The 21,218-nt window shown below is 41.3% G+C and overlaps 1 protein-coding gene across 1 annotated transcript in view; it reads left to right on the forward strand.

Moving 5' to 3' along the window:
- Positions 1–13,772, forward strand: part of VWC2 (von Willebrand factor C domain containing 2) — a 54,638-nt gene extending 40,866 nt beyond the window's left edge. The window contains exon 4 of the mRNA XM_086742028.1: positions 13,274–13,772. Coding sequence (XP_086598154.1) covers positions 13,274–13,425 — 152 coding nt within the window. The 3' untranslated portion in view covers positions 13,426–13,772. The remainder of the gene's footprint in view (positions 1–13,273) is intronic.
- The last annotated feature ends 7,446 nt before the right edge of the window (positions 13,773–21,218 follow it).

Consider the following 21,218-nt stretch of genomic DNA (forward strand, 5'->3'; position numbering starts at 1 on the left):
CTAAGGCTCTGGTTTTGCCTAGGAGAAAACAAACATAGCTTTCAGATAAACATAAAAGCAGCAGCTGTTTTTCCCCCAGAATTTTTATTTCCATAATACTTGCCTTTGGAGATAATTTAACAAGAAGAAACATAGAATGTGTGGAAATACTTAAGAATAGGTTTACAATAATTCTATTACTGTAAATACAAAGACTAGCCTTCATGCCTCAGTAACTGCTTCAGAAGTTGGATGTGTTGGAAAAATGAAAAAAAAAAAAAAGAGAAGAGAGGTCTAGGAAGCAGCCTAGCCTCCCAGCACCAGTGTGGCTGTTGTGGGGGCCACTGCCTGGAAGCCAGTTTGATTTTTGCTGGGACCAACTTTTCTGGACTGTTGCTGATTTCTTACTTTTCCCAGAGCATCTTAGCTGGAGCTTGATGGCTACTTCTGTATGCAGTAGCTTCATAATGTTGGCAGTGCCTGTATCCTCACATGCTTTTGGCTTAGTGGTAGGACATTTAAGTAGTTCGGCCACTGACTGGAATTATCTTGTCTCTTCCTTCTTAGAGGACCAGACATCACTGCAACCTCTGTCATAGGAATTTCAGCTGCTTAGATTGTGAGCTTGCACTGACTAAAACCAGTGGACTCTAAAGGAGCCCTGATCTCTTTTGAAGGTCTGTCTGTATCCTAATGCCTGACCAAGACAAACTGTTGCTTCTTCCCAGTCAAAACAGCCTGCCCTCTGATAAATAGACAGACCAGATCCATTGATATCTCTTAAAAAGCTGCAGTGAGAATGTCGAAGGAAACATTCAGCTTTTCATCATCTAGTTTCCTTCACTAGACTGTGATCCAGCTGAAATACATCCATGTACGTACCAACCTGGCTACTCTAAGGGGATTGACTCCTTTGCTGTGCTCTTTCCAATTTCACATGCCTGCGTAATGAAGAGAAAGTGTGTGCACTAGTAACATCACAGGGGAAGAGCATTGCAGTACTAAATCATGGTCTTAACTTTGCAGCACATGGGAAAATAAGTGCTGAATTCAGACACCAGAAATTAAGAAGCTGAGCAATATTATGTGGCAGATTTCTTTTGGGTAGTGCATGTCCTTTTATGTCTGCCCCTGTGAATGACATGCAATTTCTGTGCTGCTGCACTTCTCCGAGATGAAAGGATTTGTATAACTCACAGGCACAATCTTTGCATTTAACGAAACCGCTTCACGTATCTTTTGTAATTCACGTCTCTCACTTCAAATCACCTCTCTTTCCATCTCCATAAAGAGATGATCCCTTGAGATAATTTTACCAGTCACCCTGCCTGCTTTCCTGCCTCTTTCCTTCCTGCTTGCAAGCCCACTAATTGGGCTTCCAACACCAGTGGCCTCCTACTCTTTTGCCTTTGCAATGAGTCAGCGTCTACTGGTTTCCCACTCTTTCTACCCCAAAGCATCTCTGTTAGCCAGTTGTTGATTCATGAGTTGTGTTAAGGATAATGCAAATGGAAACAAGAGGAAGTTAACTTCTGATAGTGATGGATTTCCATGTTGCAACTTAATATATTTAGATTCGCTTAGTACCTGGTTGCTTTTTTAAACAGCTGTCTTTGGACATGGTCCTAAGTTGAGCATGTGAGACCTCCTCAGGAATGGGTCTTAAATTTGCAGCTCTGACTTGGTGACAGTTTCTGATCAACAGAATAATAACTATTATTTGGTGCATCCCTTCCTATCCAGAGTATTTCTGTAGTCCAAATTGCTGTGCTATTTCAGCGTACCGGTCTTTATTCTGTGCAAGACCTCGATAAAGAAAGAAAGCGGTGTGAGCCCGTGTCAGAAGTTAGGCTGAAAGGTGAGGAGGGCGTCTGTGTGCTGGTGAGAGGGACAACCTGTAGATGAGGATGGTGGACTGTTGTGGCAGCATCTCTCTGAAAGAGGTGCGATGACTTGGCCTGTGGAGGTGCCTCTTTCCTTTCATAAAGGAAGATGGCTGGCTTGGACCAGATCCCTCAGTTTTAGGTGGCAAAGTTGGGTGCTGAGTGACTTCTCCCCAGGGCTGTGGCTGTCTGGCAGGAGTGCACTGGAGTAGGGACCGATGCCAGGCTTTCCCTGGGTGGTCTCCTGGCCGGCGACGGGAGCAGAGCGGCTCAGGGTACTGGGGGACAGGAAGGGCGTGCTCCCACAGCAACATTTTCCTGATGTTTTCTCTTCAGCTTCCTGAACAGGTACAAAATGCAGCCTCAGTGCTGTGTTTCATAACCACCAGGGGAAAATCATTAAAGGGGAAGAAAAGGTAGAATTATTGATTCAGCAGCGTGGAGGGCAAAGCAGAACCTCTCTTTTGCTCATAAAAATACTGTGGTTTTTCTCAGTTGTGGAGTAACTTAGGTGCATCTTAAAGTTATCAACTCAAGAATTTTCTCTTAGGAAAACTTAACATCTTTTGTTCTTTACCAGTATATTCACATAATATTAGTATCTGTCCTGGTTTTGGCTAGGATAGAGTTAATATTCACCTGATCTGGAAGGAGAACTGGAGCTGGTGGCCCCTATGGCTGAGGCACCCAGCTGGGATAGCTAACTAATTAGCTAACAGCTGGGGTTAATTTACCCAAATCAGCCAAAGGGCTATTCCATCCCCTCTGACATCATGCTCAGTGTATAAGTGAGGAGGGTGCTCAGGAGAGCCTGCTGCTTCTTGGAAGAAACTGGGTGTGGAGTTTTGTTGTAAGCAATTATACTGTATTTGTTTTCCATTGCTGTTTTGTTTTCTTCTGTTATTGCTGTTAATTTTTTGTTGTTGTTGTTCCATCTTAACCCATGTGTTTTTGATGGGTTTTTTTGTTTGTTTGTTTACCAATTCTCCCTTCTGTCCCACTGGAGGGTGGGGGGAGTGAGAGAGAGAGACTGCGTAGTCTGGTCCCGATCGGGTGAACTATGACTGTATCATATCAAAACAACCAGCAATTTCAGCTGTATATTTTGTGAATTTTTACACCTAAAGATAGTAGTAATTCATTAGGACTCATAAGTAAAGAGATTCTTTGGTTTACATTCCGATTCCCATGCACTGTTTTTTAGAAAAAAACACTTTTTTTTTCTTTTTTTTTTTTTTTTTGGAAGTACAGCTTTTTATTTCAGTAAATGAAGCTAAAAATGCACAGCAAAGGATGTTGTTAGAATTCATTGTATTTTAAAGTGATCTATGACATGCTGACAATTCATTTTTTTGACATAGATCACTGTCGCTTCTATCCCTGTAATAATTTATTTATTTTTAGGAGGCTGATTTTGTGAAAAAATTGTAAACTTTAAATTGTAGAAGGAGAGAGGTAAAGCGGTCAGTCTTCAGTATATATTAAAGAAAGTCCTTTGTGAACCTGTTTTGTTATGTTTTAAATAAAAATCAGTCTTGGCTGGCTTCTTATCTTTTGTCATGTAACTCAAAGGAAATTGATAAAATGAGCACAGCATTGCAGGTGCACTCAAGAAACTGCCGCAGGATCACAGGACGCATCGCTGGGTATGGAGCTGAGCAGTTCTGACGCACCAGACCACTTCTCCCTGTTATTGCACAAACTTTATTCCCTTTAAGAATCTGGACTTGTGTTCCCTTTTTCTGCAGCTGACCACGTTGCGCACAGCTTGTCCATATGAGCGGGTTATATGGGTGTATGAGACCCCAAATGGCCGCTCCTCCAGCGGAGATGCCTTTTGCTAGGTCAGTGTGTATCACCTCAGCAGCAGGTTATCTAGAAAGAGATGTGGTAGGTACGTCTGTTCAAGTGCAATTGGAGCAAGCCAGTTCTAGAGAATTTGGATGAGTGACTAGAAATCTCTCTGTGTAGGCAAGCCTCTAAGGTCATAATGAAGACAAGCGAAAAAACCCTCCAAAACATTGACAACAATGGCAAAACCCAAAACATCAACAAACAAAAAACTAAACTAAGCCCTGATAAAGCACCTGACTTTGCAAGGGGACTATTTAATAGGGAAAGTTGTTGTCTGCTGTGGCAGTCTTTCTGGAATTGAATGATGCTACGTTTGGTATTGTGATATAAACAGTCCTCAGTAAGAAAGATAACCCCTGATTTAACAGCATAACAAACAGTGTGTTTGACTGATAATGGGTTTTTTTTCTTTTGCTTTCATTGCAATTAGAATTATTGAGTAATTCTTTGTAGCAGTAAGTAGCCACTGGTCATCCTTGTGTACCATATTTTCACTACCCCATTTTTTTGTAGTGACTGGAAAAATACACTGATTTAGATTCCACTTTGTGCCAAAGCAGCATTATACTGTACTTTGGTAGCACTTTAGCTTTCAATTTAGTTGAAATCTTTAGGGATTTTTCCGTAACAGTTCTCCAAGTATCTTCCTTTGTTAGCCTCCTGCATTCTATATGTTTCAGTAATGCAGGAGTCCTGTGCATTACTGCCTGAGGTACCAGTGACCTGACTGACCTGCCCAATAGATGCTACAGCCCACCAGTGCTGCGGTGTTTTGGCTAATTAAAATGTGCTTTTTGTTCCAATGTGTGCAGCAGCACCTCTCTGATGTGTTGTATTACTGGCTTGTGGCACATGCTTTTGGAAGTGCAGAGCCTATTTAAATTTGCATAATAGTTTTAGGATAACTTGTTGAGGATCTTTCAACAAAGGCATTTCACATGGCTTCCTTAGTCTGAAGAGCAAGTTGATGTTTCCCAGTGCAAAGATGATGACTTAGTGCGGAGCAGGTCTTTTAGCAGGTCCCCAGCAACCCCACCAAGCCTGGCAGCGTCACTGGGATGAGTAAATAGCTTAAGAAAGGGAAGGATTATCCCCGTTAATTTCAGCAGCAGAGCTTTGAAGCCTCAATGCTATGAGTGCTGGGGCAGGCAACGGCTCACCCCACTGCTGCCCACATGACATCCCACCACCGTCATCTGTCCCTGCAGTGCCTGGCTACACTCTCTGCTGTTTCTGTAACTGAGGGAAAATTTAGTGATGCATCAGTTTGCGTTCTTAGATGCGACCGCCCACTCTGGGCTTCAGAAATAGTTTCCAAGTGAGTACCTGATTTTTGGGCTCCTCTGCTCTACCACGAGCATCTCTGCAGGATGCTGCACTGCAGGGCACATCCAGGACCAAAACCAGCCTCCTCTCTTCCAGGCTGGCTTTAGCCCAGACTGGTTCACTGTCTAGCCTGGCTGGTGCAGGGGAATGTCAAGAGCTGGTGGGAGCAACTTTCTGCAAGTGTAACGTCTGTGTCTGTCCATCCGTCCAAGTTTTCTTGGTCCCAGCAGGCAGGGCCAGTGGCAAACTGGGCTGCAGGTCAGCAGCACCGGCCCCCGAGTGTTTCTGTTGTCTGAGGCATCTGACGTGAGTTTACCCGACACGTTCAAGCCTGGTGTCTCTAATTTCCTAATCATCTGGGTGGTGACTGCACTGCAAGAAAGCTGAGCGCAAAATTGATGCACGGCTTGCTGGCTGGCTTGTAAGTGTTTATATAATTTTCTGTAAGATACACACAATGTTCGAGCTCGTGTCTAATTGGTGCCGTTTCTGGGTGGAACACAATATCCCTTTACAAGTCATAGGACTTTGGAAAATCATTTTAAGTAGAGTATTCAAGTCTTTCTATATTTTCTCTGATAAAGGAAGTTGTTTGATGTAGTTCATTTTTATGGCACTCAAGCCTCCTATTTAATTGGGCCCTTTTATGCTCCGAGGCTTTCTGTTTGGCTCATGCGGTATTGGATTGTATAGCGTTCGATGTTTCTTTGCTTCTTTTTGTTCCGTAGACAAAAAGCAGATATCTGAAGTTCTGCTCTCTGAATACACATGAAAATCCAAAGGGACAGCGGCGGCGGCAGGATTATGGACTGTTCCCTTCCTGCCAGCAGCTTCTGTCTGTGCAGAAGTAACTCTGCCTGGTTTCAGTAGCATTTGGCGTTGTCATTCCAGGGATGCTGAACCCACCACAAAGTGCAAGATGAGGGAGAATAGGAGTTGGGAAGAAGCAGTGGTGGAAAGGATCAGTCCAGTGGCTGTGGTGGCTTTGTTTTGTGTTCTGTGGGATTTTTGGACACTCCTCCAATTTCTAGGGCTGGAGCCGGAACAAAACATTAATCAAATAGTGCTGTCACATCTGATAAATGAAAAAGTAAAACAACAGAACTTAATCATAAACAGGGCTTGTGAGTCTCAGAAGCAGAATATTAAAACTCAACTCTAAGAAAGATTATAGCTTATTTTATCTTCCAGATTAAAGCATCCCCACACACACATGTGCGCACGCTCAGGCACACTTAGACTACAGCAGGTGCCCAAGCCTTGATCCCCGCTTCATCACAGCAGTGCCACTGAGGACATCATCACCCCGTTTAGTTACAGAACTTCACTGAGCTTTCTTCTGTCTGTCTGCTCACAGCAGATGCTGCTATGCCCATCCTTCTAAATTACATGGCAAAATGTTATTTTTAATTGTTTTGCCCTTGGCAGATTTTCTTCCAATCTGTCAGTTCCCTGGGCATCTAACAAAACATGGCCCTAACAGAGGGAGGGGTTTTATTATTCTTGAAAGCACCAAGGCTTTATCTAGCATGAGCGAAACGCTATTTTCATGAAAGGTAGCACATTGCTCACACTGCCTTTTTGTAATGTCTTGTAACAGCTAAGAAAAATTGCAAAATGGGTGAATAACTTTATTTTTCCGCTCCCTGTTATATATATACACACACACACACACACACACATATTTACTGGAAGTCTGTTAGGATATTTACCATGGTTCTCTGGCTGCCAGTATCTTAAGGCATTGATAAACCACAGAAACAGCGCGTAGTTCTTCAGGATCTCAAATTGCTCTTACAATTGAGTCTACCTGAATCCTTTTTCTGTAATTGAAAACTCTCTTTTGGACTTGGTTCAGTAGCATCCAAAGGTACTGAGGCGAGTAAAAGGTTGCGCTGGATTGGGAGCAGTCAGCAGAGTGACAGCAGCAGGGGCGATGAACTTATTTTTGTGAGAGAATGAGAGTCTGCTGTACTCCTAGTCGCATACTGCTTTTGCCAGCTGCCTTTTATGCTTTATCTTCCGAGCTGCCGTTTCACAGGAGATAGATGTATTATATATATATCCGCATGAGAGGGAAACAAAATCAAGTCAGGCAGATGCAGACCCTTTAGAAGAGATTACAGATTGGAAGGACACAAAGTAGGTACCGATACCATCTCTGGAGGAAGTGATTAGATTTGAGAGGGATGAGGGAGGTGATGCCTGCATCTCGAAATCTTGCTGCTGCGGTGCTACGTGGCAGAGCAGCCTTATTTTGCCTTGCCCTGCGGTGCTGGCACGTTTCGAAACCCATCTCAAATCTCTCAGCAGGTGTGTAAGGGACTTTGTGTCCCAGTACGCCAGGAGGTAGGTGCAGCCACACTTTACCCACGGTTTCACTGTCCCAGCTCCCCAGTGTAAATTCCAGCTGGGGTGCAGAAGAGTCCTTGGTTTTGTGCTGTGGCATCCCAGGTCATCAGCAGCGGCAGACAGCCTGAAACACGGGGAGGGAGATTGTCTACATCTCTTCTTCCAGCTGGGTGTTTCATTAGTCTCTCTGGCATCTGCAATAGGTCCTGGAGGAAGTCTCGAAACATCAGGAAGAAGAAAGATCTGAAAGGTGGGAGGGAAGGCTTCGCTTTCCCTGGCATGTTCCTGAAATTACTGAGCAACAGGAGCACTCTTGCTGTATATGGAAGACTGTCAAGTGGCATTGCTGGAAAGTGAAACATTTCTGTAACGCAGAAAGGCAGCGGGAGAATTTGACGTGAGTGTAAGGAAACGTTTGTTTCTGTAAGATTTCTGTCTGGTATAAAGTTTAGAGTGTTGTGGAAACATTAGCTCAACTTTTTCATCAGTGGTCACAACAGAAAGGCAAATGTCAGCAAGTAGGAGGAAAGTGGAAAATCAAACAGGGCATACTGTTTGGACTGCACACGTCCATGGCGTTTCTGCAGCTTGCATGTGGTGCGCAGCTCTGGTCCTCCTCCCAGAAGGACATGGCAGAACTGGGAGAGGTCTGGGGAGGTCAGCCGGGACAGTGGGAATGCAGAACCAGCCTCCTCAGAGCTGTGGACCTCCTTGCCACCAAGTGCTGTAGGAGTTTGTATAGGTTCAGCAGGATGTCAGAGAGGTTAATCATAAAGAAATCTGTTAACTCCATGAACTCAGCACACAGGAGACATTTACAAAGTCTCTGATTCAGAAGGTGCTGGAAGCCAGGTGTGTGTGCTTGCTCTGTTGCCATGCACTTTCCTATGAATCTTCTTTTGGCTGCTGGAGGTGCGGGTGGGCCTCTGATCTCACCCAGCATGGCTGTTTCCTGGATAAACTCATGGTTCTCAAGACTTCCAGGAGAAAGTGTGGGATCTGTCTTTTCATGTTGTAACCATTGGAAATCTCTTCATGAAACATAAAAAAAAATATATTTTTTTAAAAAGAGGAGCTAAGCTAAATGTTGAGGTTGTGTCATTTACAAAGTGCTCGAATAGAGCAGCGGTGAATGCCATGTAACTGCCAGGGTAGATAGGTCTGCTGTCAGGTACCTTGGAAGTGACCTGTTTGACTGCTGCAAGGAGCTATTAAAAGGGCAGCTATTAGGGAATTTAGTATAAACCAGAGCCAAAAGCAGTCTTACATCAAAGTGTTCTATTACAGAGGTTGTCACTGTAATTCTAATTGGCGAAAATTTGCCATGACTTATTCTCTGGGCAAACGCATTAACTTGCAGTGAACAGATTTCTTTGACCGTAATTTGGTTTAACACATGATGAAAACAGTTGATTAAAACATGATTTACCAAATTACTGTGTCTTACATTTTTGAACTGATGGGAACACGTGCCCGTGCAAAAGCAGGGGCAGGCTGCAGAGGAAACAGGCATAGCTCTGTGGGGTACAGCTGTGGTTTTGTGGAAGGAGAGAAGGAGGAGCAGGAGGAGAAGAACCCTCAGAGAGCCTCTTGCAAGGTTGTCAAGGTTACAGGTGCTGTTGCTTCTTTAGGTGAGTGGCTGGGGCATTCTCTGCTGATAATTGGTATCGGCTGTTTCCTTCCGAGATAACAGAATTTGCATTTTAATTAGATGATTGCATTTGTCAACACTGAAGCATAAAATGCAAGACATTGCGATCTTTTCACAGGATCCTTGTAAGGACTTTAAAAAGAATTACAATAGCAGCATTCACGCCAATAATATTTTTAAACTTTTTTAGTTTTTAAGCATTTAAGAGGCACAAATTCCGTTACAAACTCCATGAATTAGCCACCAAGCATGCCTTCCTAGTTGTTCAGATCCCAGTTTAAGCATTGCTTCGGGAAGCTAGGATTCACCGTTTTGAGCATGGGTAAGCCGAGAGCTGCGTGCCAATCTGGTGCTCGGTGTGAGAACTGAGGATTTGCACTGAACTCCCTGCTTGAAGACATCACTCAGATGGCAGCAACTGTGCCTTAGCCCTAGGAAAGAAATCTCTGCTGATGCCAGCATGGCGTGGCTCAAGCGGAATCTTGACAGTGCCAGTATATACTTTAGGAAGACAAATGATGCCGTGGTAGATTTCAGGCTGCGCTTGGAATTGGTACAATATGTCATACTGAATTTTCTGCCAGATTTAAAGAGTGATATGGCAAGATCTTCATCTGCCGTGACGATGCATGGCACTGCTGGCTTCCTTAGAGCTCTGTAAGTGTGTGCAGTTGGGGATGGGGCCCAGGAGGTTTATATTATAGATCAAATAAGCTCAAACAAGCTACTGCTGCACTGCTGAACAAGTACTGGGTGCTCAAGTGGTGTTAGCAAGCAGGAGCTCAGAAAGCAGGCATCCTGCTTTGTAGACCAGGGAGAAGAGATGCACTGCTCCTGCAACAGCAAAGTTTAATCAGAAAGGCCACCACCACTTTGGAGTTGGAACAGCCCCCATTTACTTGGAAATGCTTTCCATGGGCTAAGTCAGGTAATGTTGCAGACTTTTAAAAACTGAAAAATGTCTCACCCTTTGTGATGGGAAGCTGCAAATCTGGCTAAATCAATATAGACTGCCCAGTTTTAAGTAAAGCAGTAGTTTCAGCAAATGCCATGCCTTCAGGGCAGCTTGTCCACTTTGAATGTGGAGGAGGCACATGCTTCTGCCTTCCTCTGCTAAGGGAGAGTGAGAAAATGGCACTCCTGAGTCTAAGATTAGCCTTTGTGTGCTAAACCTGCCTCCTTGCCCCATGGTCTGCTTAAAATCTTCGATTCCTCAGTCTCCCCACTGTCCTTTTTGGCAGATGGAGAATCTGATTGTTAGTTGCTCCATCAGTTCATCTGACTGGCAGGGGCCATGGAAGGGCTGATGGGGACGCGGGTGCAGCCGGGGCAGCCCTACACTGAGGCTTCCACCACTGCTGCCCCACGCATCCCCTGTCACTGCAGGCTGGTCACGTCCGCCTGGTCCAGGCATGTATGTCTGGTTCCTGTGACTGCTCCTCAGAGGAAAAGGAAAGGGATGTCGCCTGTTTGATGGGAAGGGAGCCACAGGACACCAAGAGCCAGGACTAGCTCATACAGCCTCAAAATTGAAGGTTTGGGGTGTGAAGCTCAGGGTTTTTTTTTTCCTGAGAAGTCTGAGGATTTGGAGAAATGATAAAAGGAGAGCTGTGGAATTATTTTCCCGTATTTGGACATTATATTGTACTTAAATTTATGTGCATGCTGTTGCAGTAATATAGTCAGTTCAGCCTTTTCATTGATGACCTTTTCTGTAACATTAACCACAATATTGTGCACACATGATATTGCAAAGAAAAAGATGAGGCAAGGATGCCAGTTGACTATTGCCAGTCTAAGTACTATACAGGATTTGCAGTTACAGTCATGATGGATGCAAATGCAGAATGAGAAAATACGCAATTTTCTGTAGAAAAGTTGCATGATACTAAAAAAATACCTAGCTTGCTCAATAACATATTTTGTTGCTGTCATCTAGTTTAACAATTTAGGGCTAACTTGTTGTATCTTTACATTTAATAACTTTCTGATGTCAGAAGGACTCGTCGTGCATGGCATTACGGTGCTGCTAATTGTGAATGGAGGCATTTACATTCTGAATCCTAGTGACTTATATTAGGTGTGTTGCACTGTTTTTACTTCATTCCCCGGTTGATTTTTATAACCAAGTATAGCCTGTAACATTTACTTTTCCACAATGAAATAAATCCTGCAGAGGGGATTGACATCACTTTTCTTCCTCTTGTGCCTTCACATAGTGTTTAAATTTCAGGTGGTCTTGTAGGTTTCATACAAATTCTACATGGAAAGTAGATTCTGCTTTTAATATTTTAACTCTTTGTATCATACAGCTTTGTATATCATGGGGCTATGATGGTACAGGCCAGCACCCAAAACGCTGAGGTATCTTTACCTATGTGCAGGTAAACCTATCTTGGGATGCAAGTTTATTAGGTGCAAGAAGAATATTGTATTTAACTGAAATATAATTAGAGTTACATAGATTAGAGTTGAAATCTTTCAAAGTTCCACCGAGGACAGCATAGTTAATAATGCTGCTTTATCTCGGCTGAAAGCTGGGGCACCTCTCAGTCTGCTGTGGGACCCAGGAGCATGTCTTTCATCCCGACGTTCTCCTTCCTGTTTTGTCCAGCCCAGTGATACTTCGCATGGTCAGACTGAGGGGGTTGCAAATACATAAGTGTCACGATAACATTGGGTTAGTCAAGCAAGTAATTTTACATGAGATATGCTGTGTTTTGCTATCCATTCTGCATCCAAGGCCTTGAATGGGCAAGAAGCCACCGAAAACGATGGGAGAAGCCATATGTTAGAGATACTTGTCAACAAACAACATACTGGCTTAAATATTCAGAGGATTAATAAGTGCGACTTGTTGAAGCAAATTTCTGCAAGTCTTGCAGGTTTCTTCTAGAGGGTAACTCCTCAGTGAGGAAAGGCCTTCATTATTGGCAATTTGGCATCAAATTCTCAGGCTGCTCTGTCAGTACACACACACATACCCTGATCCAAAGAGATGGCTATTAAAACTAGTTCACTATTTGCAAATTGCTTGTTTTATGCCTTAAAATGTGCAGCATGGCCCTACCTTTGGTTTTCAGAGGAAGCCCTTAAAAAAATAAATATATTTATTTAGAAGAAGCCGCCATACCATTTGGCTTAGATCTTAGAGAAGAGCCCTGGCAATGGAAGACTGAGTCTCATCTGTAATTTACTTATTCGTGTGGCAAACAGGTTGGCAATCGTTAAGTGTTTTGCCCATCCACGTTCTCTCCAGAGTTTCAGCTCTATCTGATCCGTTCATGCTGGCACGTTCTGCCCTGATGGACACTGGTACCAAAGTGCTGCCTGAGCAGCTGTTGCGTGTGCTTAAGGAATGGAAGGGCTGGGTTCCCCTGAGGGGATGACAGTGTGTAGATGGGAGATGACCGGTTGGGTTTAGTGCCGCTTTACAGGCACATGTGTATTTTCAAGGCAGAAATAGACATCTTTTTTAACAGAACTGTAAATAATACAGCACCCACAGCCTTCTGCAGTAGAAAGATGCGAGGGTATCACCTTTTGAAAGAGCCAGGTTTTTCCTGTGAACATTGTGCCGGTGGGTTGTTCTCGTGCCTTGTCCTTGGAAATGAAGTTATTTCAGTGTACTATGAAAAGGGGGGTTTGGAGACTTGCTGACTTACATAAAATGGATTATTTCATTTCATGCACGAAAAGCATCTTCATTCAGAAGAGGCTGAAGCTATTCCATTCCACTGGAAAAGGACTATTTTCCGTGAAATGGAAAATAAAACTAATCTGATACTTTTTTGATTGCTACACAAAATACAATGTGTGTTTCCAATGGCGAAAGAGTAATATTTATAATCGGCTCTCTAGTAGCCTACAGGAGCACTGTCGCATTATCAATAGCTGGCTCTTTCTCTAGCTTAAATCTGTATTCATTGGCGTCGCCAGTGTGTGCCCAGGTGTCTGTCACGGTTGTGTGTTTCGCACCATGGACTCATTGTGCCCTCCTCTGTGGAGGGGAGGACAGCCTGTACTGCAAACATCCAGCCGCACCGGAGGGCAGGCTCCGTGCTCGCTCTGCTGCTTTTACGCTGTGTGCACCACTCTCACGTTCGTTAATGTGGCAAGCGTTACTCACTTTGGGTTAGGTTTTCTGTGCCGGAGACTAAAACGGAACTGTTGTGGATCACCATGTGCGATGGGTATTGCATAATAAACTCTTTCCTTTTTTTTTTAGGCCCGAACTGCTTCGCAGAAACCACCGTCATTCCAGCAGGCCGGGAGGTGAAGACTGATGAATGCACAATATGTCACTGTACTTACGAAGAAGGCACTTGGAGGATTGAACGGCAAGCTATGTGCACTAGACATGAATGCAAACAAATATAGGAAATCTACAAATCTAAGTACTTTTTGTGGTTTTTATAATATATCTCACAGCAGTGAGCACCCTAGATGACCCCAGGAAGTCTGAATGAGAAGATTCTGGTGAAGAGCAAAGAATGAAATATTGATATTTTGTTTTTCAAAGTTACATAATACTGCAAGGCAAAGAAGTGCATATATTTAAAACATTTGGACATAAGAATACCTGTCTTAATAAATGTGTTATTTTCACAGTGAGTACACTAAAATACACTCTATAAAATATTCTATGTATTTCTATAATACCATTATAGAGCTTAAAAATAAATGTTTTATATAGACAATACAGATTAAAGGACTGTATCATTGCCTGTCCTGTTGTATATACATGCATCATGGCTAAAACATTGCATTTCTGTTCTAGTTTCATCATATGAGAGTTTTCTTGGAGGTGTTTTGATTTGGGTTTTTTGGTTTTGCTGATTTTCAGTTTAGTGGGCCAGGAAAGAGCCAGCGTATAACAAAACTTTGACGTTCTCACAAAAAAAAAATGGAGTAGAATATACTTTCAGAGAACAAGCGCTTATTTTTGAATACTGCTGTAGCGTAGAGGTGGGTCAGCTCCTTCTCTTCATTCCACTGGTGCATATCTGCTGGTTGACAGCTGAGATAACTTGGAGCGGTGGGTAATACAAAACTGGTCTCTCATAGCTGCTGTTACAAAAATTTAATCAGATAAAATCAATTCCTAATACTCAGTTCAGACATAACACATTTCAGCAGGACAGATTCCTCTGTGACATAGACCATATAACATCGCCCAGCTGGTGGAAATGATGGTAAGTAACCACGCAGCATTGTTAATGTAATGTATAATGGATGTGGAGAAGCACAGCTTGGAAGGGCTGGAGCAGCCAAACAAGCCTCCACTGACATGGCTCCATGCTGCAAACTCCTGGGTGGGAGAGCTGGTTAGTAGCTGCGCCATTCCGTAGACCCTCCTCTTGCCACCTCACTAGTGCTGGTTCAACTTTTTGGTTCTTTCTGGCAGTCTGTATGGGGTCTGTGACATTCTGTGTTGAGGAGAACGGTTTTGAACCAGCTCTTTGAATCCACCAAAGGATTTCCAGCACAGAAGCTGACCCTGAATACAGGTGAGGTGCATCACATCTCCCTGCTTCAGCCATCAACAGCCTTTGCTGAGATTCATGTTGGGTTCAGTTTAATTTATCACCAACTCCTACATTACATCTGCTTTGATTACCTGTTAAGGCAACAGCTCAAGAAAACATGTAAACGTGGGCTTACCTTTAAGCTTTTGCTAGAGGGAAGATGTAATGAATCAGTATCTCAAGACAACTATTGCTGAAATTGCCACCTACCCCTTGCTACTTACTCCTGTGGTGTAACTTGGTTACCACGTTTGCATCCAAAGTATGATTTGCTGGTACTTCTGAAGACCATGGGACTTTTGCCCGTGACTTCAGTGGATTCCAGCTATCACCTCATGTCTGTACGTTGAGCATATGTCTGTCTATCACTGGGCATTATTTTCCCCAGTGATGGTACGGGAGAGGAAGAGTGACAGCATCTGAAATGAAGGAACTCCCTCTTCTATAGACAGTTTGTGGCAAAGTCATGCAGGGTATTAGTCTAGACACAAGAAAAATGGGAGAGGGGAAGACAGATTATTGCATTTGAATAGTTTTAAATAGTTTAAATAGTTTAAATCACACAAAATCAAGTAAATAACTTTCTCTGAAGTGGACATGCACATATGTAATCATTGCACTGGAAAGACTGTTCTCCAGTACCTGGAATTCCTAGCAGGAATACAAGAAATACTGCACCTGAGTTGTCACTCAGTCAGCTGGTGGCAATAGAGGGTGACACAGAGGACAGATATTTTGTTTTCTTGGAAGAAATGAGGAAGAGTTTCATGTCTCATTTGTACCTAGATCGTAAGTACACTTCCAGGTACAAACATAAACACTTTTTTTTTGCCATTTTATAAAAAGGTTGCCTTATTCATCATATACCTCTCATTAACACAGTGAGATGCTGCTTATTTGGGAGTAAAGGAGGAATCATTTGGCTAAAAAATGTATTATTTTAAGTATACCTATCTGTTTCATAAGATTCAGTAGCCATATGGCAGAAAGCTGGCTCCTAAATCAGTAGGACCCACGCCTCAAAGCTATGTAGGCTTTTCCTTACTGAAATAAAGTATCTGCACAGCTCTGGAAAGTGCCACGAGTGCCAATGGTCTTCCATGCGCATCTCCTCGAGACACGTGGAACCACCCACATAGAGCAGCTGTGTGACACGAGTAAGAGCAGAGATGATGGACTTACAATTCAGTGTGGGATTGCCTTTTCAAATAGGTGGGTTAGTGTCTCTTTAGGAGATACACACGTTTTAACTGAAGCTGTATGAGACTCAGAATTGTGTCTCTTTCAATGCATGGCCATAATGCTTAAATTTGTTGAAATCTCACCTTGGACTAGTTGCACTTTGTTTCTCCTTCATTGAAGGCTCTTGTTAAGTTTTATACTGTTTCCCAGGGCTTGAGTTTCTGTTCTTTTGGGAAGTTCTGTCTTTACTGAAGTAGCCAGTACAAGGTTAAAGGAAGTTTTAGTGTGTATTTCCCGTGTAGCTTTTATAACTATTTTCCATCACACATTTTTTCTAGTTTTGCTAGAATAACTCCATCATAGCCAGATCCAGTAGACAGTGATACTGTCATCAACCCCACCACAGAGGCAAATACACCACAAGACCCCGAGAGCCAAACTCCAGCAGGTGACTGCACCAAGCAGCATGTGGGCCTTCAGCGATGGCGCTGGGGTGCTGAGATTTGCCTGCTGCATAATGGCACTTTGCATAGACAGAGCATTAAAACAGGAACCTTCCTCTCTCTTTATAGGAGTGGAAAATGAAAATGTGGAAATTAAAAGATTTAAAGTTAAAAATTAGGGAATATGGAATGCAGTTGGAGACCATTCACCTTTAAACTAATTTAATTCCTAAGCAAAAAAAAACCCAGAACTGCTGTGGTGGCCACATGCACTTATCTAAATGTTATGATTTGGTCATGTAATATAGCTGTTCATATTTAACCTTAAAAAATAAGAAAAAAAAAGCCATCTACACTGTTTCCAGTGAACCAAATTGCAGAGAATATTGGCTTCCCAGCTGAAGCCTAGGTACTCAGCTGATTTTTGCTTCAGTGCAAGCAGGATTATGCATCCTGCATATGAGGAGTTCTCCAGCTTTGCAGGTGGGTTGTGTCTATAAAAGCTGTATTTCCAGGCACACTGATAGGTCATGAATAATTCTGTATTTGAATGTCTGTTGCTTGGATAATTAATATTCTCAGATGTTCTTATGTAGCTGCATTGGCATGAATATGAGATCGCTGCTTCTGCTTCACTTGCTTCTGCTTTTTTCCCCAGTTGAAATCAAGACAAATTAATTCTTGGTTTGGCCCCATACATTTTTTAAGGCGTGCACTATACATGAATTTGGCTTCAAACCTGTGTAAGTAGGTGCCTGAAGAGATTATATTCTAGATGGTTTCACGTAATTATAAAATTGCACAGTTAGTGTGCAATAGGATTCTTTGTATTACTCATTTAAACCACAAAAATGAAAGTGCCAGTATTCACTTAAATACTTATGCAAGATTTAAAAGGGAAAAGGGGAAAAAGAACAAAGAGATGAGATATGAGACAGAGGAGCTGAGTATTACAATAGGAAGGTTAAAAAAAAAAGAAAAACGTAGCTACAATGTCATAATGGCGTTTCATAGGGAGATTTTCAAAGAATATCTTAAGAAAATTAAATGAGAAATGTATTTGGTCACAAACTGAAATACAGGAAATTGTAGCTGGAGATGAAAAAAAAAATCATACGGTAAAGATGACTGAATACTGGAAGATGTTGCCCGGAAATGTCATGGAGTCTTCATCCTTGAGGATGTTCAAAACCCAACTGGACACAGCCCTGAGGAGCTTGTTCTAGCTGAACCTGCATTCGGCAACATATTGGACCAGATGATCTCTTCTGTTCTCATACAGTGTAATATAAACTATACTGTTGTGATTGTAAAGTATTACTTTTGATGGTAACTTGAATATCTAAACTATGATAGCTTCATAATAGGTAGGAGGTTTTGAAAGGCACATATTTAAGAATCTAATGCAATCCAACTAAACACTCCATTTATTCCACTTACCAGGCAATGAATTTTCTTTACAGTGTGTGTTACCTTGGATTTTCTGTCTGAAAAAAATACACCTTCAGTGCTGTATTCCTGCTGCATTGAAAACAAAACACAAACTGGGGAGACAGCATGGAACTGAATATCACAGACTGTTTTTCTGGCTATCCAAGAATTCAAATTTTTCATCTCTTTTTGATAAAAGTACTACTTCAGAAAGTTTATAACTTGGTCAGTTTTGAGAAGACAGCCACTCCTTCCCAGAGTCCTCTTTCCTCTTAAAAAAGACTTATGCTCAACCACACTGAAAATACACATTTTTGGTCTTTTGTAATGTCACATTAAACAACTCCCATAGCAGAGGAAGAATAAATACAACCTAGTATGTCTTTCCAATTGCTCCTATGTTATGTGCCTCATTCATTTTATACACTTTTAAAAGAAATACAGGACAAGTCCAAACTTGTATGTCAATTATCAGTTACAAAGAAGTCAGAAGTTGTTATTTTTCACCTGTTGAGGCTGTGCGACAATACTGATATGGAATATTAATCAGTAATAGGAAAACACTGACATAATTAGCAGCACAAAAGCTGATGTTTAAAAACAATCAACTCTCAACAGAAATATCTGTTACATTGTTCATGTTAGGTTCATTTGGGGCTAGTAGCTACTAGTAATGCTATTCCTGTAACACTTAACAGTTTCCTGCTTTTAAAAAGATTATTGCTTTTAAGAAACATACAGCATAAATAAAGCTATTGTTGAGAACAGGCAGGCTATACTAACGGAATAGCAAGATTAGTCTTGTTGAACATGTATAATCTATCCATCGTAAATGCTGAGTTTGCCACTTACATTTGTCAGTAATCTTGTCAATTTAGTAGAACTCAAGAAGTTAGCCTGCTTTTGGTAAAAAGGGGAAAACATCACCTAAAACAGTAAGCACCCAATTCCAGCAGGATATAAAGCACTGCTGCAGAGTTTGAGCAAACTGCAGGGCCATCTGCAAAAATGGAGTGTGCTGAGTGTCTCTGTGTGCACAGATTTTACCTTGTGGCAAAAAGGTGAATTTGTGGAAAATGGTGAAAATAGGAATGCAAATGTCAGTTCGCACACAATGTAGAAAAATAGCAACCAGACAGTAGATATAACATGAGGAAATGACAGCAAGTTTAACACATAATTCTTTTTGGGAATAAATAAACAAGGAAAACTTTTTTCCATGGTTTTATACGCGAAGAAGTTTCTTTCTTCTGACTTAAACCATACAAGAGAGTAAACTTGTAAAATATTTTAGTAACGAGAGATGTATATTTGTATATATACAGCATGTATGCATTGACAAATGAGAATTCTTTTCTTGGTTAAGTCAGCATAAACAAAGAGTAACTTGGAAGCCCACGTTTGTACTGTTGACTGAGATCAGTATTTCTCCCACAGAATGCACCTGTAGTAAAGCATCTGTACATAACTGCAGTCAGTGAATGAGAGAGAACATCCTCAAATACTTGTGTAAAGTGTTTTTGTTGATAGTAGGCAGAATTAAAGACAAACCTTTATAACCACTTGCTTTATGTTTTTCAGTAAGCTTTAAAGGGTGTGCAAACTTTTTCAGTTAAAGTGAATTTCACCTATCAAGAGGACTAAAACCCATCGTTTCTATACTCTGCTAAAATCCATAAATGTATACATGGAGAAGGAAGTCAATACCCGAGTGTGTATAACACCCCAGTCAAAACTGCAGCAGCTTTATTGTTCTCTCTCAAAGTATAGCTACAGTTCTGTAAGTGCCTTTAATTGATGAAATGTTCTGCCAACCAGAGCTTTCTGTTTCTAATGTGCAACAGGAAGGTAAATATATAAAACTGTCAAAATGCTGCTTAATGTATATTGTTGTTGCCTTAAAAAGCTGCTTTCATTTCAGAGAGTAATTCTCAAATTAATTTGCTATCCATACTGTAGGAAGCTCCATGTGCTGATATTACTTGGTATGGTGGTTTTTTAACAAAAAAAAAAGACAATACTGCATACTATGCTCTCTCTTTAGCTATTAATAATTCAAACTAATGCTAACTAATTTAGTGCTGTTGTGAGTGGGAAATTACGGAGATAACATATGGACGTGCAGTGCTTCAGCCTAATGTAACGACCCTGTGGTGTGTTCATTTCTAATTACCACATGAAAATAAGGAATAGGTAGCTTTTAGTCATTCTGTGGATTACAGTTAGAGTTTAATTTTTTAACTGCCAAACATTTTTAACATGCTCTTTCCCAGCTATTTATTTTCAAATGGCATTTGATACAAATAGCTATTTTATATATTCTGCTAGTTCTGCTGTTTATACTAGTGCCTGAGCAATAAACAGTGTCACTCTGTAGAATCCTAATAATGCTTGTTTTCCATTTTTTCAAATGCCTTAGTTGCATACATTTTAATTAGTTACTTCATTCAAACTGGAAAGGCAAATCATACAGCCTTACTAGTTGCTTTCATATGTACTGTTTTCATTTTTTGCATCCTTCACATCAAAATATAATATATTTGGAGCTTCAGACTCTGTCATGTAAACAATATATAACTTATAGTACAGTATCTTTAGATAATACATAATATTTTAAAATTACTTCTTAGAAGTAGCACTGTATTTCTTTTAATTCATTTTTTTCAGGATACAGTTCCTGAAGACATAGTTATTTAAACCTGTGGTCCATTTGAAAAAACAAACACCTGCAATCTCCATTTTCCAGATATGACAAGGAGCTAAAAATGGCCTTCAACTCTAGCTCATTTTTCTACGAGCTAGATAGGAAAAAGAGTAGGGGGAGGGGGGGGAAGAGTACAAACTCTGTAATAATTATTTAAAACTTTGCAATTTGCATGGGGTATGATCTACAAATACTTTAAACAGCATTCTGTTACTGAATACTGAATACCAACTTAAATAAGGCTGTTAATGAATGAAAATGACAAGGAATGTGTTGAGCTTAGTAGTTCTCTACAGTCTTACAAAAGTAAAGATGGGTGTCATAAAAGTAAATTTTAAGTCACTGTTTGTTTTCTTCAGGTAAGAGTAAAAGTGTTATGCTCAATGTGGTATCTTTAAGGGTGGAACAGATGACAGACCCAAGCGGAATTTTACATTCTTTGGGAAGAAGTTACCAACCAGTCAGCAGTGATACTATAATTCATCTCGAAAGAAAGTTTTTAAGATGTTTTTGTATTTGAGGCTACATTGCAACATTCATGACCTCTCAGTGCTGGATGTACACCCTGAGCTGTTCACTATAATCCTCTTAATCAACGACTGAACGGGCAGGTAGACGAAAACGACAAAACAGACTCCTTACACCAGTTCATGTTGAGAGCAGCTGAGGTCTATCAGCAAAGGACTAAGTATGCAAAATACCTCTACTTTTATATTTTCTTCTTGTGATTTAAATAGTTAGTTGTCTCTACTGCTATTAACCTAGCAGATATTACAAAGACCTTAAAAATGAAGAAGTCCTAAGTGGTATGACCTAAAACATTTTACCAATATGCTGATGAATCGTTATTTCTTAAAAACAAGTGCATTCTATTGATGTAACCAA

The sequence above is a fragment of the Chlamydotis macqueenii genome, chromosome 2 (genome assembly GCF_036417535.1).
Source record: "Chlamydotis macqueenii isolate bChlMac1 chromosome 2, bChlMac1.mat, whole genome shotgun sequence".
In the NCBI taxonomy this organism is placed as follows: domain Eukaryota; kingdom Metazoa; phylum Chordata; class Aves; order Otidiformes; family Otididae; genus Chlamydotis; species Chlamydotis macqueenii.